Source organism: Arvicanthis niloticus, chromosome 1, assembly GCF_011762505.2.
Source record: "Arvicanthis niloticus isolate mArvNil1 chromosome 1, mArvNil1.pat.X, whole genome shotgun sequence".
In the NCBI taxonomy this organism is placed as follows: domain Eukaryota; kingdom Metazoa; phylum Chordata; class Mammalia; order Rodentia; family Muridae; genus Arvicanthis; species Arvicanthis niloticus.
This window is the reverse complement of record NC_047658.1, coordinates 3772720-3797589: the sequence shown is the minus strand read 5'-3', so window position 1 is coordinate 3797589 and position 24870 is coordinate 3772720. Positions and strand designations below refer to the sequence as shown.

Genomic DNA, 24870 nt, shown 5'->3' with positions numbered 1-24870 from the left:
GCAAGGACATGATTGGGTCTTCCAGAGCAAATTCTGGATTTCCCCGGGGTCTTCCAGTACAACGTGTGATAATACAGGAGCTTAGATTTTGTGTATTGTGTCTGTGAAGGGAATCGGGATGGCTGAGCAGCCACCCTGCGGTGGGTGTGGGTTACACGGTGATGGCCAGTTAGGAAGGTGAACTAGAGCTAAGGAAAGGGTCCATCCAGCAGCAGTAACTTGGCAACCAGTCACATCAAAGGGAAGATGGGATGTTGATTTTGAAGATTATGCAGGGTCACGGTAAAAATACAGGCGAGATGAAAGGTCCAGTTGGGAAGAAGTGTGCGACCTGTGGCCCAGGACTGCAGCTGATGCAGGCAGCATGACTGTCCAGTGTATTTGTAAAATGGATTCATGAAAGTCTTTCCTCAAACAATAACAAAACAACAAAAATCATCTGTATGGGGCAAGAACTTGAGAGGGAAGTCTGGGGACCAAGTGCCATGGTGTGCCATGGGTCTCAGACCTCACAAACTGAGCTCTGCTCTCTGTAGACCTGCATGGACTCCCCACTTCTGGCCTACCCTTCACTGCTCCCCTTAGCTTGTTCAAGAGGCCCCTGGACACCCCTTATATGGGAAGAGAATAGGAAGGACAAGCCTCCGAGGAAGAGCTAGGCAAAGTGTAGCCAGGCAGGCTGGTGGCTGTGGGGTGAAGACTGAGCCAGGCTGATCTGGGTGCCTGCTTTGGGAAGCAGAACTGAGAAGGACCACCATGTGCAAGAGAGCAGGGGAGGCACACACACTGCTTGGGGTCTGAAGGCCAGGGTGACCAAAGCTGTTACCAAGAGTCAGTGGGTCTATAAGAGAAAGAGAAGGGGCAAACACAGCATGTTACAGGATGGCCCTATTATTTATTTATTTATTTATTTATTTATTTATTTATTTATTTAGTGTATTTATGTATTTACTCTGGGTCTCATGTGGTAAGCTGAAGCTGGCTTTGAACTCTTGGTCCTCCTGTTTCCATCTCCTGGAAGGCCGAGTCACCACACTTGACAATTCTATCTTTTCAGCCTAAGCCAGGCATTGTCTTTATGTAGGCTCTAGTGACAGGATTAGCTGCCCTCTCTCCGAGAAAGAACCAACCCCAGAGCAGGCTTCTATGACCCCATTTATTTAAACCATCAGATCCTCGCCCATGAAAAGCTCTCCAGCTCCAACCCTGTTTCCCAGGGAAGGCCTGGAGTCTGACTCGGTGGGATCAAGCTTCCTGGGACATCCTGACTCCTCCTGCTGCTGGTCCTTATGGAGATTTGGGAAAGGCTGCTCATGCCAGGCTGGGGGTGGGATCTCTTGGTCACCCTGTGAGCAGCCCCCCATTTGAGGGAGGGGCTGGCCTCAGACACCTCACGGCTCTCAGCGGGAAGCCACGATCCCTCTGCCAGGCCTCTGTCACTCTCCTCCCCTGCTGGAGGATGGCTGTGCCCTCACTGTCCACAGGCCAGCCCACGGGACAGAGAGGTCCCCTGCATGCTGCTCCTCCCCCAGCCTCAGGCCAGCAGGCGGCTGTACTCTGCCAGGGCTGAGGACTTCTTCACCCCATCCCAGATTCGGGCAGCGTAGTGGAACCTGTGGGTGAAGAGCTCTAGTCAGATTGGGAAACTAAGGCCCAAATAAGTTCCAGCTTTCAAGTGAGCTTCCCAGAGCCTTCAACAGTGGTGCCAACCCTGATGGAGTGGCCCTGTTTCCATGCCCTCTCCTGGGCAGGCTGAGGGCTGGACTTGGATGAAGGTCCACGTCTCCATTCAGGGTTGGGCTCCGTGGTAATGGTGTCTCCTTCCCCTCCGGCACTGCGATGGACAAACTTACTCAACAGCAGCTACACAGCCCAGGGCCTGGCCTCTCCTCAGGAGCCTGAGCCCTGCCCTGAGAGCTCAGTGAGTGGCTCTGCACACAGGAGCCCTGTGAAGGCAGAGCTCTGAGTAGGGTAGGGGAGAGTGCCAGTAGACAGGCAGGAGGGACAGAGGGACACAAAACGATGCAGAGGGAGCCAAGCACAGTGAGGCTGGACACTCACGACCTTGAATAGATCTCCAAGCTTAACCAGGTTCCCTCATCCTTCTCCTGGCTACTGAGTGGATTCATACTAGTGTGTGACTTTACTATGCGACATTTCATTTGAGCCTAAATTTTTGTTTTTGAGACAGGATCTCACTTTGTATACCATACTGGTCTGGAACTCACTATGTAGCTTAAGTTGGCCTTGAACACACAATGATCCTCCTGCCTCAGTCTTTTGAGTGCTGGGACTATAGACATGAACTACCATGCCCTAAATTTCTTCCAGAAAAACCCCTTGTATCAAGCCCAAGAGGCCCACGTATTAGTCACACACAACTGCCCCTGATGGCTTGGCAGAAGTGCTACAGATTAGCAAGGCCAGGAGAGCTGGGATTTACTGAGGTTCCTCCACCACAGAGCCCTCCAGGTTGCACTAAGTGGGCTCCTCAAATGCACCCCACTCCAAAAAACCCTTACCAATTCTTCTCAGTGAGGATTGTGTGTGACAGCTGTGGCCGAGCCATAGACATCACCTGGCTGCGGAGCTTGCTGACCAAGGACTGGAAGCTGGGGTGACCTCGGTACCCAGGCAGCAGGGAGAAGAGGGGGCTGGAGCCAGGCCCTGGAACAGTAGGGTGAGTACTTCCGAGTTTTGCCTCAGACCAGCTCTTCCCAAACCATTCCAGTGCTGAAACACACGGCCCTGAGAAAGACCCCAGCACCAGTGGCAGCCAGAATTCTCCCAGCCCCAGGGCAGGTTGTCTCCGCATGGCCCACTCCCCTTAGGTAACTCTACCTGCTCGAGGTGGGTTCTCGTTCTCAGCTTCACTGTCCATGAAGGGTACCAGGAACAAGTTAACCTCGGCATCCAGGAAGTCGGGCGGCAGCCCTGGGAAGACGTTGCACTGCAGCATGGACAGTGTCCCTGGGAAGGAGACACTTCAGCTGCAGCCTGAGCTGTGGGCTGGGGTGGGAGACTGGCAGCCAGGAAGGCTCTTCCAGGCTTTTGCTTGGGAGTGGCACATGATCTATGAGAGATCTCGAGCTCCTATGAGAAGCTCAGGGTGCTCACCCTTGTAGCGCAGGTGGGAGTGCGCCATGAGCTGGTCAATCATCAGGTGCATCTGACGTAACTTCCGGGGACAGAAGTCCTCTCTACGTGCCTTGTTCTGCAGGAAGACTGGGTGGGAGGGTGCAGCAGTGAGGCAGACAGCGCTTGGCCTCACCAGGTCCCCATTAGTTCAGGTGACTCAATGTTTGTAAGCAGGGCAGTGCTAGAGACCCTGACAGAAGCCAGACCTGATTTCTCCCATCTAGCACCCCAGCCTGACGGACAGACAGATGAAGACAGCTGTGTGATCAAGAACATTACAGAAGACTCAAAGGACATAGTGCCACCTGAGGTTAGAAAGACCAGAGCAAGTGTGTGCGTGTGCGTCTGTGTGAGCATGTAGGAGCACAATCCTTGAAGAGGAGCATCAGGGAGGACAGAGCATGCAGAGATCAGGCAAGACACAGGACTGGAGGGTGAGCAGGTCATGGGCACCACACCACATCACCAGGGCTTGTTTCTGCAGCCCTGGGATGTCAAGGACACAGAAACTGTGAGTCAGAGAGGAGCCATGCTAACCCTTTCTGTCCCCTCTCCCATTATCAGCACTCCCCAGGTCTCTCCTGCCCATGCTCTGGTCCCAGAGCAGCTCTCACCGAGGTGTGGGTAGTACTCAGTGCCCTCATCCGAGCCTGCTGAGCTGCTGGACTCATGGCTGGGGGATGGGGTGGATGGCTTCACCATCTCTGCCGTTTGCAGGAACCTGCAGGTTTGGAGCGAGGGGCTGATGATCAGGCATGGGCCCCTCCCCTTCCCGGGGGGGGGGGGGCGGATTCCCCTTGAGATTCTGATGAGAACTACAGCTCTGCACATGCAACTTCAGAATTGTGATAGCAGCCCATGGTCACCTGTTCTAACTGTGCACTCTCTTTGGGTGTCTGTCTGTCTGTCTGTCTGTCTGTCTCTGTCTCTCTCTCTCTCTCTCTCTCTGTGTGTGTGTGTGTGTGTGTGTGTGTGTGCGCGTGCGCGCGCATGCGTGTAAAATGTCAGGTTTTATCAGCAAGTGTCTATAGTTCCAGCCACTTAGGGTTTGAAGCCAGTATGTTCTATATAGAAACCAGCCCCCCAGCCCAACAAAGAACAATTCCCAACAAATCAAGCATAAAGCCAACCAACAAACCCAAAAAACACTTTCTCGACCAGTTTTTGGTTCACAGAGAGGAACAGTGTGCCATGCTCCTTGGTGTGCAACCAGCCTCCTTCTAAGTAGCACCCAGTAGGCTGATGTAGCATCACCTCTGTTATCCAGTCCTTCCTGCACGCTGCGGTGACCTTGGTGTAGACACTCTGTAGTCTGAAGAGATTATGTGGGCAAGAGGGCTCCAGCATAGTGGGGCAGGGTGGGGTCACTGTGTGGGGGTCCCTGTGCTGTGCTAGTTCACCCCAGTCCCTACCCTGCCTACCCCCATCCCTGTCCTGCTCCCAGTCCAGGCTGTCACGTGGCTGGAACCGCACACTCTGCAGCCTTCCCACACTGGCTTCTTAACAATATGCATTTAAGGTTCTTCCATTTCCTTTCATATCTTGACAGTTCCTTTCTTTCCAGTGCTGAGTAACTCCTTTGTCTGGATGGACCCACTTCATCCATTCAGCCTCTCACAGGGATGCTGGCAGCTTTGGAGCGGCCATTATGAACAAAGGTGCTATAAATACTCGTGCACAGGTCTTTATGTGGATGTATTTTCACTTTGTGCTATTTTCCAAGTGTGTGTAACAGTAAATAAAACAAGCCTGTTATCTAATGGGAAAACGAGACTGCTAAGTACTCGGGCATTCTCCTAAATGTTTGCCCACAGTTGCAAGGGCCCACCTGCAGACCATGGTCCCAACAGAACACAAGTCCCACAGGAGCCACCTGTTCTGTGTTCTTCACCCCTGTGCACCCCGGGCTTGGCATAGGGGTTTTTAATTCACTTGTATGAATGAGCAAGCAGGGGTGCTCCAGAATCCTGTCACTTAGAGGTGCCCACAACCCTGGCAAGACTTGTTCTGTTGTTGGGGACCCACCTCTAGAGCTAGGTGTCCAAGAGCAACTCACTGAAGAGGACCAGGCTTTGACCCAGCCCTTCTAACAGCTGCTACTACAAACCGTTCAGGGGGATTAGGAACCCAAGTTAGGACCAGATAGCAAACTCATGCTTATGGCAGATCCTGATTCAATTATAATAAAGTGTTTTCAATGGACTCAAATAGAAATGGCTAGAGTAGTTAAGGTTTAAAGGTTTAGATATACTTTACATAGACAGTCTTCAAAACCATCACAAGTCCACAGAAGGTGACATTCAATGTTATTTCATTACTAAGGATCATTTGACACGAGGCTCCTGACAGTTCCCCTTCAGGGTTCAAAGATGACACTGAGCGTCCTCACCTCCAGGCACGGCTGCTCGTCATGGCAAGGCAGCCACCGGGCAGAAATCACCCATCATCTGCACACAGTACTGTCCAGAAAGGTCAGATAGAGGTGGGATAGCTGACTGCTAAGCTCTACAAGACAGGGCAAGCCAGTCCTTCATAGTTCCTGCTTCATTTCAAGGTCTGTCAGATGGTTCTGGGCCAAAAGGCTAAAGACAGATGCTCCAACGTTGTAAGAAATTAGGGGTTGTCCAGGTAGTCAGCTGTCTCTACAAACTGTTTACATTTTAGAAGCTATGTTTTGTGCTTCTTATATTTTCAGATAATATTTAATTTGTTCTTGGATTTCTGATGGGGTTGAAGACTAGTTATAGTCTCGTAAGCAAACTTAAGTGTTTAGCATTGAGAGATATGACATAGACTTGAAAGGATGGTTTTCAGATGGTAATGAAACTAAAGTCAGAATATAACTCAGGTATAGAATTGTAAACTCTAAGTTAGGATAGATGGTAGAGTGCTTTATCTAAATTGACAAATATGACAGACTGGGCGCTAAGTGTATATTATGTTTTTACCATTTACTAATTGTAAGGATTGTGCTTGGTATCTTAATATCTGAGAGAAACGAGCCTTTTAATTGGACAAAAAGGGAGGGGAAAATGTTTGGGTTTCCCTGGTGCTGTTTGTATTTTGATATTAATTCTGCTTCCTCAAGAGAGGCTGCCCCTGACAGGTAGATCGCTTACTCAGGCGATCTCACTGAACCTTCTCCCCATTCTGACTGGTCAAATAAAGGCCAGAGCCGATGACTGGGCAGTGAAGGGAGAGGTGGGACTGGTGGAGGAAGAGAGACAGAGGAAGAGAAGGTGGAAGGAAGATGGATCAGAACGAGATGGCCTAGAGAAGCCACAAGTAACAAGAGGTCGTATAGCTGGGGAATAAATTAGCATAGTGGTAGATCTGCCCAACCTAGGCATAGAGCTTATAAATATAATACTGGTTCTGTGGGGTTTTGTTCTTTTTTTTTTTTTTTTTTTTTTTTTTGGTTTTTTTGAGACAGGGTTTCTCTGTGTAGCCCTGGCTGTCCTGGAGCTCACTCTGTAGACCAGGCTGGCCTTGAACTCAGAAATCCGCCTGCTTCTGCCTCCCAAGTGCTGGGACTAAAGGCGTGCGCCACCACTGCCTGGCTGGTTCTGTGTTTTTTATACAGGCTTACTGGAGTAAGAAATGACCAAAACACACATGCCTGCTGCAGACACAGCTGCTGGAAAACAAAGCTCCAAGGGCAGAAGGAGCCTGGCCCTGTGGTGTTCCTGCAGAGTGGCAAGGTGCCATAGTGGGGACTGGGAAGGAGAGGGAAGGCCTTAGGTTGGCTTCAGCCCTGGGAGGGCATCAGAGAGGATTTGCAGACAAAGCGTTTTCAGCCAGGGACAAGGAACATGAGGAGCGCCTTGCAACTGAGCTGCACAGCTAGCCAGATGCTGGGGTGCCCTTTCTGATGGTGGAGCCCTAGACGGCAGCACAGAAAGGGCTGTGGCCCTACTCTGAAGGAGATGTGTCTGGGAAGGGGTGTGTGCTTTGCAGGGGGTTGCACAGGCCTTTCCCCCACATAAAACCACCCTCTTCATGACGTTAGCTGTGCCTGCTGGCAAAGACCACCATGGCTTGGCTTGCTGGCCACCGACTTCCCTCACAGGAGGGGTAGGAGGCCATGAGACCTCACCTGAGTGTCCAGCCACTTCCCCTAAGCTTGTGTGCAGCTCTGCCCTACTGCACCTGTGAGGAATCCAGGACAGGACTGGGATGGAGACTGGGAAGGACTAGGGCGGGAGCTCCATTACACAGTCACAGGGAAGCAGCCATCCCACTGCCTAGTCCCCCTCGGAGGAGACAGTAGAGGACTTTGGTGGGATAATCTGCAGCAACAAATTAGCAGTGGCCCCTAGGCTGCTGAGTGGGACAGTAAGGTCCTGGCCGGAGGCTCGGTCCTCCATCCCTGCCCGAGCACTCACCTGTACAGACTGAGGTCGGTGAACCAATCCTGCACGACAATCACCACGTGGCAGACCGTGAAGAGGAAGGCAGCTATCTGCAGGGACTGTGGGAGCAGAGGGACACGGCTGCAGGACCAGCAGGGAAGGGCTGGGCACACTGAGCCTCTTTCTATGTGTAGCAATGTGGCCGGGTAGGAAGCAGCTGGCCTTTCACAGAGGGGCCCCCTCCTCAGCCCAGCCTTGGCAGGCTCACTGCAACTTCTCACCTGCATCTCCACATAGGTATGAGGGAGGTTGTACTCCGGAGGCAGTTTTCGGTCGTTATTGATGAGGTGATCCAAGATGGATGGGCTGAGGATGGGCTGCAAGAAACGAAGGGTAGAGGGGGAGGGCAGGGCCACCATGAGGTAAGTTCTGAGAGTGCAGGCAAAGCCCTGCCTGCAGCACGATAGGCCACTTCTAACTAGTGTAAGAGGAGCTAACCACTGTACTCCAGAGCAGACATCTTCCCAGGCCTTTCCGAGTCAAGACTTGCTGTTCTCAAGAGCCTGGTGCCCAAAGGCAGCTCTGGTAAATTTCACACAGCTTGAATGGGCCCGGTCCCCTTAAAGACTCTTTGTTGTTGGCTGTTTCATGTATTTCCAAAGCTTTGCTGAAATAATTACTTAGGTCAAAAAATGATTAGTGTGAAACCTGGTGTGGATTTACAAATCACATCGGTGCATGTTAGAGAAGGTGGTTCTCAACTTTCCTTAAAGTCACAGTCAACTTGTAAACTCACTCTGACAATCTCCCTAGCTCTCAGCAGTGTGCGAGCTTCTCTGGAAGGCACTATCAGTCTGGCCTTCTTTCCCAGAATTTTCCTCTCTTCTCTGGCCCCTGACCCAGCCCAGCTTGTGTGCAGGTCCCTGCGTCCCCTGCATAAAGAAGCCCTCCTCAGACAGCAGATTTCCACTCTGTGTCTTCAGAACCCTGCTCTGCCAAGAGGAATTATCAACAATGGGCCAGGGCCAGAACCCAAAATGCTTGGAGCCGGGGTGGGTGGGGGATGGTGGTAGGGGGAGATCAGACATAGCAGCCAGTCACACAATGGAGGTGACGTGGACAGCAATGGCACCAGAGGCTGGAAATGTCCCAGAAGCATGACCCACAGGAGTCTTGGAAGGGGGGCACTGGCCAGGCAAACAAGCATAAGCATAGAGACTGTTCTAAGACCCCAATACTGACAGCCAAGAGCATCTAGCTCAGGTTACGCTCATGCTTACACTACTGCTAAGACTACTCGCAGGCAGGCAGGCAGGCAGGCAGGCAGGCAGGCAGGCAGGGTGACTCCCTTTACTGAAACTCAGGGGCAGAAACAGAAAAGGACCTGACCAAGGCGGCACAGCTCAAAGACAGTTTCAAGTTGAGAGAACCAGTTGCTGACTCCTCATGAGGGTGAGAATGGCAGCCAGAAGGCCTCGTCCCAGGTGCTGGCCAAGCACTGTGCCCGGGCCATTCCAATGACCCCTCAGAGCTCCCAACAGGCAGAGCCCGCACCACACTGTCAGGTAAGAACAGGCCTGGGGCCAGAGTTCAACTTCAGGTTTAAGAGCTGACACTTAAGTTCAGGATCTGGACCCACACAGACCCCAGGCCACCCCTGAAGGCACACTGCTCAGATCCCTCAGGCCACGGTGCAGAAGTGAACGGGAGGGAGGCCACACTCTGACAAGAGGATGCGAAGGGCAGGGAGAGGGGCTAGGGCTGGCACCTGCGTGTCTAGGAAGACAATCCGCTCTTGGGTAATGAAGAAGTCAATGCCGCTTGTCTGGTTGCCCCCTCGTTCCTTCATCTCCGCACTCTGCGCCCGGAATACATACGCCCTGTGAGGAGGGAAACGAGAGTGGTGTGAGCGAGCGGTCTGGCTCCTCTCATGGCCTCAGACTAGCCTGACACGTGGACACTGGAACTGATTCTCTGCCAGCCCCAGGCTTCCACCTGTGGCCGTGGTTGGGGGAATGACGACATGTTTGTTACCACGCAACTTCACTCCGACCCATGGGTACATTTAGTCCCGCTAGGGGAGTCAGAGACTCAAGTGTTCACCAGCAGAGACTGCTAGCCTTACGGCTGCAGAGCTCAACCTGTCCTCCTGGCCCTTAAGCCCTCCCACCTGTTTGCTATTTGTAAAATGGCGATGATGAGGGCAGGGAGTCGTGGTGTGCATCTTTAATCTTAGTACCAGGAGGTCAAGGCAAGCCGGCTCCTGTGAGTTCCAGGCTATCTGGGCTATACAGTGAGACTCCGTCATAAAAAATAATAAAAATAGCCAGGCACTATGGTACATATCATTAATCCCAGAACTCAGGAAGCAAGGTCAGGTTAATCTCTATGGGGCCAGCCTGATCTACACAGCAAGTTCCAGGCTAGTCAAGGCTACCCATGAAGACCTTGGTTTTTTTTTTTTTTAAATAGAAGCAATGATACAACCCAATCAAGTATGGCTAACTTTTGGTACTGTGACACAAATGTCACCATCTACAAAGCCCACACTCGAGACTGTGTACTTAGGCTTGAGAGCTGGTTCAGTGGCTAAGAGTATGTACTGCTCCTCTAGAGAACCTGGGTTTCATTCCCAGCATTCATGTGCAGTGGCTCACAACCAACCTCACCTCCAGCAACAGGGCATCCCTAGCCTCATGGACACTACACATATGTAAATAAAATAAAATCTTCAAACAGAGAATCACATACTTCAGCTACAAAGCTGAAAAGTGTTTTATCTAACAACCTTGCATGGGGCTGTGTCCGTAGCCATCCAGGATTACACTCTGCCTGTGGGCTCAAGGTAGGACCCATTTGAGTCTATGCCCCGAAGCCTAAGGCTGCTGTGAGGAGGACATACATGAAAGCCCTCAGACCATCAAAGCGACTCCTAGCTGTCAATCACCAAGCACCCTTCTCTGTGCGGCGCCTCCACCCTCGTTCTTCCTATTGGCAGGTCTCCTCACAGCAGAGCTGTGACAGCATTTGCTGCTTCCAGTTTGAAGTCAGGATGACAGCACCAGCCTTGGCGGGAGGTGGCAGGAGTGGGGTGTGGTGGGGGGCTCTTACCTACATCTTGTGCTGAAGATGCCTGCACGGAGCAGGCATCCTTCCACTCAGCAAACACTACAGAATCCCACCTGCCACGGCTGCCATGGTCAGACCAGGACAGAGCATCAACAGAGACAGAGTCACTGCCTCCTAAGACTTCTTTCTTTTTAAAGATTTGTTTCATGTAGGTGAGTACACTGTAGCCATCTTCAGACACACCAGAAGAGGGCATCAGATCCCATTACAGATGGTTATGAGCCACCATGTGGTTGTTGGGAATTGAACCCAGGTCCTCTGGAAGAGCAGTCAGTGCTCTTAACCACTGAGCCATCTCCAGCCCCCTAGGCTTCTATTTATCTGGGTGTCGTTCCCCAGCTCATTTTGGCCTAGCTCACCAATCGCAGGCGCTCTGGAACCATGAGATAGGGAGAACGGCGGTGGGGTGGGGATCTGCCGTGAGGAGGAAAACAGCAGTGCTGTGGGCAGAACGTGAAGGGGTCAGGAAGGACGTGTGTGTGAGAAGACAGAAGGACGCATACAAGGGCTGTGACAGGTTGTAGCAAGGGGCAGGACAAAGGGCAAAATTGGGGTGAGAGGCAAGAGCAGGGCAGGTTGAGGCAGGAGCCTTAGCTTGGACCTCTCTCCATGGAGCACAGGAGAGCCCTCCATGCCTGAAGCGGGGAGGCAATGAATTGGTTTTGGTTGGAAAGCATCTCTGTGCTACTGTGTACAAGGACTACAGGGAGCGGGTGGAGGGTGGCTCAGGGGCACAGCCTCATGCCCGGCCTCGGCTTCTTGGACCTTACCTCACCACTTTTTCTTGCAGTGCAACAACTGAGACTCATAGTCCCTCAGGTGGCAAGCTGCCTAGGCAAGCCTGGGCTACTGACTCCCCTTCCGGTTTGCTCCATAACTCATGCTGTCCTTGAACTCACTATGGAGCTGAGGATGACCCTGAATTCACTATGGAGCTGAAGATAACCCTGACTCACAAGTAGCCAAGGATGACCTCAAATGCCTGATCCTCCTACTTCTACCTCCTGAAATCTGGGACCACAGGCAGGTACCACATGCCTGACTGTTTATCATCTTCTAGCATGCCAAATGGCTCCACCGTGCCAGATGGTTCTCTTTACAAACTTTCCAGAAAACAAGCTCACAAGGCAGGCTATGGCAGTCATGTGTATTGTGGAACCCAGCACCAAGAGCAGGGGCTGGGACACGGGGAGCATCCAGTACACACTTACTAAACTGAGGGAAGGCACAGAGACTGGCCCTGTGGGTGTTGATGTCTGTCAAGGGAGGTAATATCTGGGAGCAGGGGCTGCACATGCAGTGGGGAACAGGCTGTATATCAGGTGGGTCCTCAGGAGCTAAGAGCCACCACAGCCAAAGTCTACTGCATGCGTGGTCAACACAGGTACAAACGGCAACTGAGCCGCTGTGTTTCCCAGTTCCAGAGCTTGGTGGAGAACACAGGGGACTGTGCCTGCTGCTGAGAGGGGACGTGAGAAAGGCTACCCAGGAGCTACAGCAGCACAGCACAGGATGGCTGTAGTTCCAACTCAGCAGAGGCGTCAGGGATGGAGAGGCAGAGGGACCTCTTAGCCCCAGACCCAGGCAACAGTGCTCCCTAACCTTTTCTGGGTTTCTATTAGACCCTGAGACCTTTCCCTAGAAGAAAAATTTGACAGCAAGGCGGAGGGATTGTAGCACAGAGGCCAGCCTAGACTACGTAGGGAGACCCTTCTTAAAGAAACAAAACACAACCCCTACACCTAAACAAAATCCAACAACAATAAAACTTTGAGACTCTGGACACCCATTGGTGCTGCTAAGGCAGCTTCTGTAGAAAGCTTAGCCCTGGCTCCTGGAGACAGCTCGGCCCTCACTGTGTCTGGTGCTGAGGCCTTTCCTGTGATGGCCAGTCTTAGTCAAGCTGACACAAGCTAAAGTCACCTGTGCGGAGGGAACCTCAATTGAGAGACTGCCTCTGTAAGGTAAGGCTGCAGACAAGCACATAAGGCATTTAAAAATTAGTGCCTGATGGGGGAGGACTCAGTCCATTGTGGGTGGGACTATCCTTGGGCTTGTGGTCCTGAGTTCTATAAAAAGCAGGCTGAGAAGCCACAAGGAGCAAGCCAGCAAGCAGCATCCCTCCATGGCTTCTGCATCAGCTCCTGCTCTAGGTTCCTGCCCAGGCTTCCTTCAATGATTAGCCCCAATATGGAGGCCAATAAACCCTTTCCTCCCAACTAGGCTTTGGTTATGGTGTTTTATTACAGCAATAGAAACCCTGATTAAGATAAGTTGGTACCAGGATAGTGAGGTATTGCTATGGCAGACCTGACCATGTTTTGGGGAAAGACTGTGGAAGGCCTTTAGAACTTTGGACTACAAATGCCAGTGTTGAGGGTTGGTCTGACGCTATGTATGACACTATGTTAAGTGTGGGCCCCCAAGGCCCAGTTGCCCCCAGAGACAAGAGAGCCCACACACAGACCCAAGTGACCTATGTGACCTTGACCCCAGGTTATTTCTGATTGGTGAATAAAGATGCCTACAGTCTACAGATGGGCAGGATTGAGATAAGAGGGGCTTGGGGTTCCTAGGCTCAGAGGCGGAGGAGGCCACAGGAGAGAAAGAGGAAGGCAGGAGAGAAGATGAAAGCCATGGGCTGGGAGTCAAGAAAGCACGGCCCTGAGGGCTGGCCAATTGGAGTTAAGAGCAGCCCAGAAGAATCACAGTAAGTAATAACTTGGGGCTATTGATAAGAAATAGATTTTAATAGCATAGAGGGTAGATATCTGCCTAGCTTCAGTGCTGATAAAGGCGTATTATAAATAACAAAAGTGTGTGTGTTTTATCAGGGAACTGAATGATCAAAGGCAGCCCCTAACTGAGATTAAGTATTTTCTATAACACAGAGTATTGAGCCCTTGGTGGGCTATTTTTGTGAGAGCTTGACAGATAAGAACGTCAAGAGCAGTGCAGGGGACAGAGGCCTGGCTTGGGAAGTTTCAGAGGGAAGTGGGAAGACTATTGGGGCCATTTTCTGTTTTGAATTAAGATTCTGTGGCTGTGGTCAGCTGGGGCTGAAGAATTAGCTGTGGTAACAAGAGACCAGCATCACTGAAGTGAAAACTTTGCTTTACTGGGACAGTTTGATGCTGGTTGGCTGGAGCTGAGAAATTAGCTGTGGTTAAGAAGAAACTAGAATCCCTGAGGTAAAATCTTCCGGGAAATATTTCCTAAGAATCAGCACACAAAACGTCTGTTCCAGCAGTGGCCAAGGTTGTCTTGCACTGGTGCCAAACTTGGTAGTGCTAGAGTCACCCAGGGGATACTGGTCTTGAAGGCATGAAGGGGTCATGGAGAACAGCTGAGGCTTAGCACGGTGAGAGGCCAGGACAGGCCATGGGTGAAGTGCAGCCTTGGTGGCAGCTGAAGGCCCAGGACTTGGGGGGTGGGGGAGGGGAAGGGGCTGCCCACAGAGAGGCACTGAGCTGAGTTAGCCTTTAGATGATAGGGATGATAGGGAGAGCCTGGTGGACATGTGTGTGACCATGTGCACATGACAGGAAGAGATGGGGGCATATGTGACTTAGGCTGTGTTCCGGGGGCACTTGTCCCGCTTGTATCTGCAGAGCTTATCTCTAGAAGGGCCAGGCTTCCCTGTCTGTGCCCGGTCAGGATGCAGTTCTTCAGGTCCCCCTTCCTAATCCCTCCTCTAACGCTACCATTTATCTCCGTCACACCTCCCCTCACTGCAGACCCGTGCACAGGCCAGGGCACCCTCATATCCAATCCTTCCCCGCACGCAGAAACAGAGGACTGGGGCTAGTGCAGAACCCGCTCCCCCCACATCACTCTCCTTGCCCTAACTCCCAGGTCACTGGGCACCCATAACTCTTGGGCTCTGTGTCAGCTGCTTCATCCTTTAAAACCTCCCTTGAGGGACTGACGAGATGGCTCAGGAGCTGAGAAAACTGGCTGCTTTCCAGAGGACCCAGGTTCAATTTTCAGCTCCTAAATGGAGGCTCACAGTTCCAGATCTAAAGCCTTTTCCCAGGCACCAAACATACGAGTAGTACACACAGACATATATACACACAATACCCAAATGAAATAAAAGAAAAGAAAAGAAAAGAAAAGAAAAGAAAAGAAAAGAAAAGAATTTGAATAGGAGAAGAGCTGACTTGACTGAGGTCAACCAGAGGAGATCTGGCACCAAGCCTGCAGCAGCCACCTTTCAAAAGCCTTGGTGACTTTCTTCCCTTTCCTGGCGGGGAGCTAGATTCAGCTAGCCCACACTCTTCCTGTCTATGATGGTGAGGCCAGGGAGGGGAAGCCACTTGGAACCCTTGCAGTTCTGATATCCAGTCCGTCTACCCCACAGGTGGCAGTGGTCACCTTGCCCTGCTCCCCCAGCCTCCTCCAGCCCCGCCCAATGCCCCTCACCTCTGGTCTTCCTCTGGAGTGTTTGCTGACAGCAGTGACATGACCATGGACTTGCCTGTCCCCTGGAGGCCTAAGACACCGACCACTAACACGTCCGTCTGATCCAGCAGGTACTGGGGGGCAATGGGAAACACGAGCCTCACAAGCCTGACAGGGCAGCCAGGACCCTTTAGTGGGCTCACCCACCCACTCGGTCAGTCCTCTCCTTCATCTGGACAAGGGGCTGTGTTGTGGCAGGCTCATGTGTAAGGCTCTGGACCCATAGAGCCTAGAGTCTGGGAAAGGTGAGCGAGAAAGCCTCCAATGGCTGAGAAGCAGAAGGGTGTCTCTAGTCACACAGCCTGGCTACACTGGCCTATGGGAGGCTAACACTGTAAGGTCTCGGCAGGAAACAATAGCAGCAGGAGGGGCTGAGAACCAGTCACTTCTTGGGAAGGAGCGGAGAAGCAGGCTGACAGAACTACCCAAGTCAGGCCCCTGCTCCAGGCAGAGGGCGATCAGAGCAAGGGGCTGTGTCAGGAGCCTTTGTATAAACACCTTTGCCTCCAGGCTACCAGCTCTGCTGATCTTTACCACCAGGGGGCAGAGGAGCTCCTGCCAAAAGCCAACTGATTTGCTGGCACTTCTCCAGAATCACTAGAAGAACTCAGGGGGAAAAAAAAAAATCTGGCCCCTGGCCAGGGTTTAATGAGCCTCTGTACCTTAAAGCCAAACTACTCTGGACTAGGTGTTCACTGTGGTAGCCAGATTGCATGTGGCTATTTTCCTTCATTAAACTGAAACAAAACTGACTACTGTGTCTTCCGGCCCTAGGGGGTTACAATGTCAAGGGCTTGCTCAGTAGCCCTGCGCAGTGGAGGAGGCTGCCACACTAGGTAGTTCAAAGAAGCCACTTTATCACTGCAGAAAGGGGCACTGTGGAGCAAGCAGGTAGGGCAAGGTAACACAGCCCCAGTGTGCAGCACTAACAGGCTTAAGCTAGGGGCGGGAGGGCAGTCCTTCCAGAGTGTGCGCAGCAACTGTGGAAAAGCCCCAGAGCAGAGGCACAGACCTGTGGGCCTAGCGACGTGAGGCTCTAACTAGAGCTACGGCTGCTGGGAAGGAGCCTGTGGTTGGCACCATGAAGACAGCACGGGGCTGGACCGAGGAGTGCGGGAGCAGGGTCAGGACGTTTCTCTGGTGTGCAAAGGCACAGGAGTTCTGGGGTATGGGAAGCAAGAATGTCTGCCAAGGGATGTTAGAGCAATCAGGGTTTCAACCTGCCCTGGTGTCACAGGCCTGCCATACAAGGAGGAGGTGGAGGCAGGAAGATAGACAGTTCAAGGGTAGTCCAGGGAACTCAGTAAGACCCCGCTCTGAACCAAGAGTCAAAAACAGGCTGGGGCTGTAGCTCAGGAACAGGAAACTTGCCTAGCATGCACAAGGCTCTGGGTTCAATGCCCACTGTCCTTCACACTATCAACAAACCACGACTTTCAACTACCAGCCCTCTAAGTTGGATGAAATTCAGGCCTGATGGTGGGAACTTCTCTCAGGTCCTAAGGGCTGTTCTGGAAGGCTGTGGACAGAGGTGCGGGACCTGGGGAGGCTGTGGACAGAGGTGTGGGACCTAGGGAGGCTGTGGACAGAGGTGCAGGACCTGGGGAGGCCATACCTCGATGGCGCTGTCACACCAGTTCATCTGGTCGTCTACCAGCTTGATGCTGTGCTTCATGCGCTCCGGGGGCAGGAGCTTAGCCTGGCCCACCACAGCTGGATGGTGAGAGGAGACAGGACAGTAAGGGTCTCTGTGAGGCAGGAGCTGGTTCCTGCCCACCCTGTGGGGTCTACTCACGGTCCATGGCAGTCGGGGCAGCAGTGCCCATGCCCCGGTTCTGAATCTGGTACACCGGCTGTGTGGGTCTCTGCCCCTCCTTCTCTCCTTTGGGGGGTGCAGGAACCGTGGGGGGCGGTGGGGCAGTGCCTTCAGGGGTGGAAGCCCCTGTTCCAGCCACAGGCCCCTTCCCCTCCTCACGTGGCTTCATGAGCACAATGGGTTTCTCCAGTGGGGCTGGGGTTGGCGGAGCAGCTGGCGCTGTACTAGGTGGCGGCTGCTTTGACTGTGGGGGTGAGAAGACTGTCGGCCACTGGGTAGACCTCCTATCACCGCCTCCTCCTACCTCCCTCCTGAGGTCCTCCATGCTCACCCGCTCAGCTGGAGGCTTTGAGAGGATGATGGGAGTTTTCTGCATGACGTTAGTGCTGGGGTCTTCACTGCCATCCTGAGAAGAAGGAATGCAGCTGTTACCCCAGACGGCCTCCATGATGCCTCCCCACCCTACCCATGAAGGGGAAACTTCTGGGTTGTCTGTAAAGTCAGTTATGTCAAATGATGTTTTGCTGGGGGATACAAAGGATGTGTGAAAAGATGTCTCGCTAAAGCAGGCATGGGAAAGAATGTTTTCTGAAGCAGACCCAGGTGAAAGGACATTTCGATGCAGCAAAGATATGAAAGGACCAGTGATGATAGGTTATAAATATGACCCACAGACAGTGGGAGACGAGCACTGAGCCTTGGTCTGGTTTGCTCCGCCTCGCCATTCTTCGCTAATGACACACAGGTATTGGTTTGCCTTACATTGCATTGTTGGAGCCCCACTGTGGTGATGCAGCCATCGAGAGAAGCTCATGCTTGTGAGGCTCCTGCAGCAGCTTGCCGCTTCTGTGGCCTCACCTTAGGCCAGTTAGCCAACCTTGCAGTTTCTTTAGGATTGAACTACAGCTGCTGGTTCGTGTGTGGTGTCTGCCTATCTAGAGGGCTGGACTGCAGCTGCTGAGTCATATTTGGTGTTTGTTATGGGACTGAACTGCTGACAAAGATCAAGCTTGCTCCCAAAGAACTATTTCTAAACAGGTCCACTTCCCCCACATCCTAATAACTTCTCTCTTCCACTACCTCTGCTGGGTGGTGGGCCAGAGGAGAGGTTGAACCCTTATTAAAAGTAGGTTGCAAAAAATGTATGCCTGCATACCCAGGTGCTGGCACCATTCCCACGAGGCTGAGAAACCCATGCAGAACCTGGCCACCTGACCCCAGACCACATCCTTGCCACTCCTGACAGCTCCCTCTGCTAGAGCAGCCCCGTGGGGCGGGGGGGCGGGGGGGGTAGGAGTGAGGGCTTGGAGCTTTGCAGCTCGGGTGGGAACATATCCCAGCAGCAAACTGGTAATCTAAGTAAGACCTAGCCTAAGTAACTGGTAACCCATATTCCTATCTGTTCAAGTGTAGGGGGTGGGGCAGGAGCTCCACTCTCATAGGACTAGTATAGGACAGAGGGAAACAGCCTGCATATTGCCCAGAAGGACACCTGACGCATGGCAGATGCCTGCTCTGTGAGAGCCACTGGGATCCTTGCTACCCTGATTGCCAAGTCTTGTCCCTGGCCTGCTGTCACAGGTTAATGGACTCCTTCCATGACTAAACCCCTAGTCTAGAGGGGCAGGGTCCGAGCTTCAGGCTTGGTTCTGCCTGAGATTACTATGGACCCTCACTGGACCTGTATCTCCTAAACCCCGCTCATTCCACTGGCTCACAGGCTCAATAGAACCCCAGGATGATACAAAGTGCTTTGGCAGGACAGCTCTGAGAGAACTGAGGATGGAGGCTGAGGGTGGGGGTGACAGGTGCACTCATGAGGCGGAGGCAGGGCGTCTAAGTAACAGGGACACACACACACACACACACACACACACACACACACACACTGCAGAACTGCAAGAAGATCTAAGGCGGATCTAAGGTACAAAGGCTTGCAGAGGAGCCCTGTCTGAGAGAAAGGTAAGCTTCACAGCAGCTTCTCCAGGCATTACAGCTGACAAGCTGCAGGAAGACCAGGACATTCCCCCAAGAACTGTGCATGATATATAGAGTCCACAGGGTCCCAGGGTGCCTGAGAGGGTCCAGGAAACTCCGAAGACATGCAGCACTGTGGGAAGCAGGGGGACACGATGCAAGGTACTGTTGGTGGTGGCATGCAACTTTTAAAAATGGAAGCTGATGTCAGTTCTGGCTCAAGCCCCCAATGCAGTTCCTCTCCGTCAAAGCCCAAGCCCTGTCAAGGCCTGTGGGATCTGAGCCCATGTCCTCTTGGTTCTCCTTCCCACCACAGCCTCTCTGGCCCACCACACACAACTAGAGTTTGAAATGTCTTGTCTCTTCTCCTCCTCCAGGCTCCCACTCAAAGTCACCTCCTCATAGGACTCTTTGGCTATGTCATCAAAACAGCCTCTTTATTCTCCCTCCCCTTCCTCTACCTGAGGACAGCTTTAGACACAGACATGTCCCCTGCCCCTGGATGGAGCCACTGGAATCCTGCAAGCCATTGTTGGGATCACTCACCCGTCTCTCTCTTTCCCAGGGTGCAATGTAGTCTCTCTCCCGACCACCAGGACCAGAGAGATTCTGGGGGCCACTGGAGCCTGGCTCCTTCCACCGTCGCCGCCGCTCTATCCCATAGAGCCCAGGCTGACTGTGCCCAGACTCCGACATGGTTACCTGGAAGGAACAAGGAGATTTTGGTGCAAAGGGAATCCTCCTTCTCCATGGGGCTCACCTCACTGCATGAAGGTGCTTCCTTGTAAAAGGAAGCTCTGAGGGCCGTGAGTCGGCTCCCTGGGTAAAGGTGCTTGCTACCAAGATGGACAACGGAAGTTCAACCCCCACAACCCACGTGGTAGGAGAGAAGGGACTGATTCCACACACAAAGTTACCAATGTTTCTGGCCTCCACAGACACCTGCACTCATTACACCCACCCAACTACTCTTATAAACAACAAAACCAAAACCCACAAACAAACCTGAGGCTGGAGAGATGGCTCAGCATCAAGGGAGTGCATACCACTCTTGTAGAAGGCCCAAGTCCTTGTCCCAGCATCCACCCTGGACAGCTCACCAGCTCCTCTAACTCTGGCTCTAGGGACCCACTGCCCTCCTCTGGCTTCCTCGGGTACTGCATGCATGTGCTCATAACCGCACACATAAACACACACAGACCAACCAACCCCAACTGGAGCTCTGTGGCTGAGGCAGCAGCTGGCCGCCAGTGGCCTCCTATACATGCCGACTTCTCTTCTTGCTGAGATTAACACACAGCATCCAGAACACGCTTCTCAGCGTCTTTTGCAATTAGGTATGGCAAACAGTGTAGCAACAGAAGGGTGGCTTGGGGCATTCAGAAACTTCCCTTTACAGAAACAGGTACATGTCTTTTGCCTCTTCCTCCTCTTGGCTAAAAGGGGCTCAGGCAGCTACCCCGACTTCAAGGCAACTTAATGGAAATCATGGTAAAACAAGACACAAGGTGTTGGCAGTCCCTAAATAACCTTACACTGCCTACCCATGAAGCCAGTGAGAAACAAATCTGTCTCTTCTTTGGGACCAAAACTATTTCCAACTATTGGAACGGTCCAACACAAATACACCTTACAGGAGCACAGTCACATAGAAAGGGGACAGTCCCCTTCTCAAAGGTAACAAGTCATTTTCTCACAAGTCCCCAGTTGGAGGACTATTGATCACCCATTTACATGTGGTGACAGTGGTGGGGACTCCCATGGGCCTGATTACCTACCTGGTCCCACAAGGTTCTCATGGACCTACCTTCTGTCCAGCTGGTCACCCCCCCTCCCCCTCCGAGCACACAGGTCTCTCCAGGGACTAATCCTCACATGTTCTGGACTGTTGGACTATACAACCCACTCTCCACCACTGGTGTTCTCTGTTTCCAGGCCCCTGGGGGAAGTGTGCCGGGGTCTTCACAACAGAATGCACTCTAGTGACACGGAGTGCTCAGTTGCCCACAGGACCCTGTGGGGCTCCTGCTCTGGCAAACTGTGGCCTGAAGACCAAATCTGCAGTCTTCCCATTTCCAAACACAAGGTCCCATGGAACCTGGTCCCAGAGCGACACAGTGGCTATGGCTGCCGTCTGTGAACAGCAGTACAGGTGGCGACAGTGTGGCCCTAGGACCTACAAATCCAACGTCTGGCCCTCACATTGTGTTCCCTCAAACCCTTCCCCATGTCCACCTCAGGCCTCAATGACATCAACAGGCTCCTGTGAAACACTCCAGAACTGTCGGACGAGGCACTTTTGCTAGCCATGTGGGGGCTTGTCTAGCCCCCCTCAGGTCCCAGTGACCTCTCCCCAGCCACAAACGGGACTGACCAAGGAGGGCAAGGGCCTGCTAACAGATGCTTACTGGAATGAGTCAGGTCGTAAATGACTGTTTACTGTCTAAGGCCCTCTCCCCAGAGACTGGGACTCCTTCCTCCCCTGCAATTAACTGTCTGTTCCCCTATTATTCTGACGACCTCCCCAGCGCTTGAGAGTCTGATTCCCTGCCCCATAAGGATGCTGTCTTCACACTGAAGTATCTGTTCACTGGGGCCACCCCCTTTCAGGAACAATAACTGTCCTGGAATTGTTCTGGAATCAGTATTTCCGTCTACTTAACAGCTCCTGTGGGGAACGATTCTGAACCTCAGACGCCATTGACCTGCAATCTGGGACCTGTAATGCTGTTTCCAGAGTTTTCCGGGAGAGCCCTCTGTAAACTAGTGGGCTGGTGTGATTGTTTACTTACAGGGCTCCGACAGGGGCCTCACAGAAATGAACTCTAATCTGCATATTCTTGGGGTGGGAGCTTCTGGGTTTCTTGTGTGTGTGACACAAGTACACACATGCCTGCGTGCAAGCATGCAGAGAGCCGTATCATATTTGTGGAGGTCAGGTAACAACTTCTGAGACACCATTTTCTCTTTCCATCCTGTAGGTCCCAGGGATGGAAATCAATTCTTTGCCTGGTGGTGACACCTTTATCTGATAAAGATATCCCGCCAGCCCCACTTAGTTTTTCAGACAGGGCATCTCCATGGAACCTGGAGCCTCTCTATTAGGCTAGACTGGCTGGCCAAGGTGTGCCGCACATCTGCATGTCTTGTCTCCCCAGCACTGGGATACAAGATCATGCTGCCATGCTCCACTTTTTATGTGGTTGCTGGGGATCAAACTGGTTGGGCCTTCATGCTGGCTAACAAGCACTTGACACACTGAGCTGTCTTCCCACCCTCCACCATCTCAGACCTCAAACACCTCTTCCAGAGAATCTTCCAGAATTGGCAAGTTGCTTTGCAAAATTACCCAGGAGACCCCCAATTCTCTTTTTGTTTGTTTGTTGTTTTTGAGACAGGATTTCTCTGAGTAGCTCTGACTGTCCTGGAACTCACTCTGTAGACCAGGCTGGCCTCGAACTCAGAAATCCACCTGCCTCTGCCTCCCAAGTGCCGAGACCCTCAATTCTTAACTATTCTAATGCCTCTTCTCTTGAGACATGACACATTCCACAGCTTAACAGCCTACAGCTCCCTCCTCCTCACCTCTCCCTCTCAAACAGGGTCCTGTTCTGTAGCTCAGGCTAGTCTCAAACTCTTGGCGACCCTCCCGTTTCTGGCTCCACACTGCTGGAATTACACGTATGAGCCACCTTGTCCAGCCCAATTCACCTATTTTTCTAAGTGCTCCCTAGTACTTAAAATTATGTCTACTTGCATACGGGCCTCCTTCCTACAGTCAGGCATGAAGAACCTCAAATCCAATTTCCATGTATACATTCCTTGGAAGGCGGCCCTAGGTGTGTGCCGGCTTCTATAGGAATATGTCCAGAAATTTCCCTCCTGAAGCTATTAGGAGGATCGCACCAGTACTACAGGGACACTTTACAGTAAAATTTACAGGAAACTATAGTTTCCATTAATTTATCTGTTCCTTCAGCGGGACATTTTGACAGTAGCTATAGTTCCCATTAATTTATTTGTACCTCCAACTAACGGCGCCGCTAAACCGAGACCTTCAGGTTCCTACTCCCATTGGCCAGCCGCCCAGCGACTTTTTAACGGTACCGAGGGGGCGGGGCTTGCGCACGCCCCACCCCTCAAGCCCCGCCCCCTCGGCGCACACGCCTCTCGCAGGCTCGCGGCGTCCCCCTTACCTAAGGCTGCTGCTGATTAGTTCCTGGGTCGCTGCGCGCGCTCTGAGTGACAGGAGTGCAGCGTGGGCGAGGAAGGTCCTCCACAGCCACCTGCCGTGTAAGTGGCGCCGTAAGGTCCCAAGCGAGAGAGAAAGAGGCAGAGAAAGCGGGTGCCGGCTATTCCGGAACAGGCCTTGGCGTCCCGGAAGCTCCTAGAGGAGGAAGAAGAGGAAGCCACAGTACGCAGCCCAACTAGTCAGGGCCCGCGCTTCCTGCTCAGCGCATGCGCCGCGGGCTGGGCGCGTTGCTCCCTAGACTGAGCATGCGTAAATGGAGGGGGCCCGTTTCAGCACGCATGCGGATTACGAAGGGGCGAGGGAGTACGCTGCAGCTGAGAAGGCGCGTGCGCATTGTGTCTCTGGGCGGGACTGGTGTTTGGTTGGGTGGGCAGCTCTGGGGATTTCGAGTTCGAATCCCGGGTCTTCTGTAAGTGTTAACAGACGGGGTAGAATACGGCAGAAGGGAGGAATTAACGTTCTTAACTGAGCAAGTACAAAACTGATTCGTCTGGCTGCAAGGCGCAATCTTGAAGGACTTTAAAGGAAAGCCTAGAAAGGTCTAGGGGCTGAAGAGATGGCTCAGAGGTTAAGAGCACTTACTGCTCTTCCAGAGATCCTGAGTTCAATTCCCAGCAACCACGTGGTGGCTCACAACCATCTGTAATGAGATCTGATGCCCTCTTCTGATGTGTCTGAAGACAATTGACAGTGTATTCATATACAATAAATAAACAAAAAAACCCTCTCTTGGTAAAACCGCCTCCTCCTCCTCCTTCTCTGTTGCTTTACTCTCCCTCTCAACTCTACTGTACAGCGCTCCATAAACTCTACTTAAAAAAAAAGAAAGGTCTAGTCTTGGACCCGTGGCACTCGGTGAGCAGCAGAAGTGGGTGGATCTAATGATGAAGCCGCAGAGTCACATCGCCTGGTTGGGGACAGAACGTACAAATTTATTAGGGGACACAAGGAACGCAGAAGGGGCAAACATTCACAGGTCTGCGGGCACAGCCTGAAGCAGCTGGAAGGCCCCGGGGCAGTGGGTGTAGTCACAAGGACTCAGCTGCCTATCTGGGGCCCAGATACGGGAAGATAGCTAAATGGCAGAAGTTCCACCTCCACTATTTCTTTTCGTTTCTTAAAAACAAAACAAAAAAACAAAAAATGTGTAGTCCATCATCCTGGCCTCAGACTTACCGTCCTGTCTGCCTCTTAAGCATAACCCACCTGTGTGTGCCACCACAGCCAGCAATCTTGTTTTGAGACAAGGTCTTACTGTGTAGACCAGGCTGGTCTAGAACTCACAGAAACCCTCCTGCCTTGGCCTCAGGAATGCTGGGATCTCCCCAGCCCCTCATCTTGAAGACCCCCATACTCGGGAGTCCACCCTTCCTCAAGCCTCCGGATCGCGACCACCCAAAAATCACAAGAAACCATACCTGGATGCAATCAGCAGAGGTTTATTAGGGGAGGAGCCGGCGGTCAAAAACAACAAGCTCTTTAGCTCCAAGAGCAGGGTTTTTGGCCCCGTGTGGTGGGTTAAAGGGTCTTTTATAGCATTGGGTGGGGGAAGGAAGGCATTTTCGCGTGCTTACACATGATTGGTTGTTTTACAAATTTTGGACATAGCACTGGGAAGACCAAGGGAGGGGTAACCAAGCACAGTGGAACATTTCAGAGAATCTAGCCCAAATGATCTAGAGTCATGTGAGATCACTCTGCACACTCATTCTTCTCAAAAATGTGGTTTTCACCATGCTATT

At 52.3% G+C, this 24870-nt stretch overlaps 1 protein-coding gene across 2 annotated transcripts; it reads right to left on the bottom strand.

The window, feature by feature from the left end:
• Positions 1 to 1142: 1142 nt before the first annotated feature.
• Positions 1143 to 23329, bottom strand: Smg9 (SMG9 nonsense mediated mRNA decay factor). 2 transcript variants are annotated; one of them, XM_034483619.2, is made up of 14 exons: positions 23073 to 23329; positions 19423 to 19578; positions 17231 to 17305; positions 16879 to 17143; positions 16699 to 16796; positions 15045 to 15157; positions 9259 to 9370; positions 7772 to 7867; positions 7524 to 7609; positions 3753 to 3859; positions 3118 to 3225; positions 2842 to 2970; positions 2523 to 2667; positions 1143 to 1613 (listed from the first exon to the last, which is right to left on the bottom strand). In XM_034483619.2, exons 2-14 carry the CDS (start codon positions 19570 to 19572, stop codon positions 1535 to 1537), a joined length of 1563 nt encoding a protein of 520 aa, XP_034339510.1. In that variant the 5' UTR covers positions 19573 to 19578; positions 23073 to 23329; the 3' UTR covers positions 1143 to 1534. The 2 variants fall into 2 exon arrangements, with proteins under 2 accessions (XP_034339510.1, XP_034339518.1); XM_034483627.2 differs by having other exon boundaries at positions 22902 to 23074.
• Between the last annotated feature and the right edge of the window lie 1541 nt (positions 23330 to 24870).

Bases quoted from the DNA above. Each gene is read 5' to 3' on its own strand.
- Smg9 (XM_034483619.2), bottom strand. From the start codon at position 19,572: ATGTCGGAGTCTGGGCACAGTCAGCCTGGGCTCTATGGGATAGAGCGG. The intron at 15,158-16,698 runs GTATGGCCTCCC...ATTGCCCCCCAG, and splicing joins GGTGTGACAGCGCCATCGAG to TACCTGCTGGATCAGACGGA. The intron at 2,668-2,841 runs GTAGAGTTACCT...CTACTGTTCCAG, and splicing joins CGAGAACCCACCTCGAGCAG to GGCCTGGCTCCAGCCCCCTC.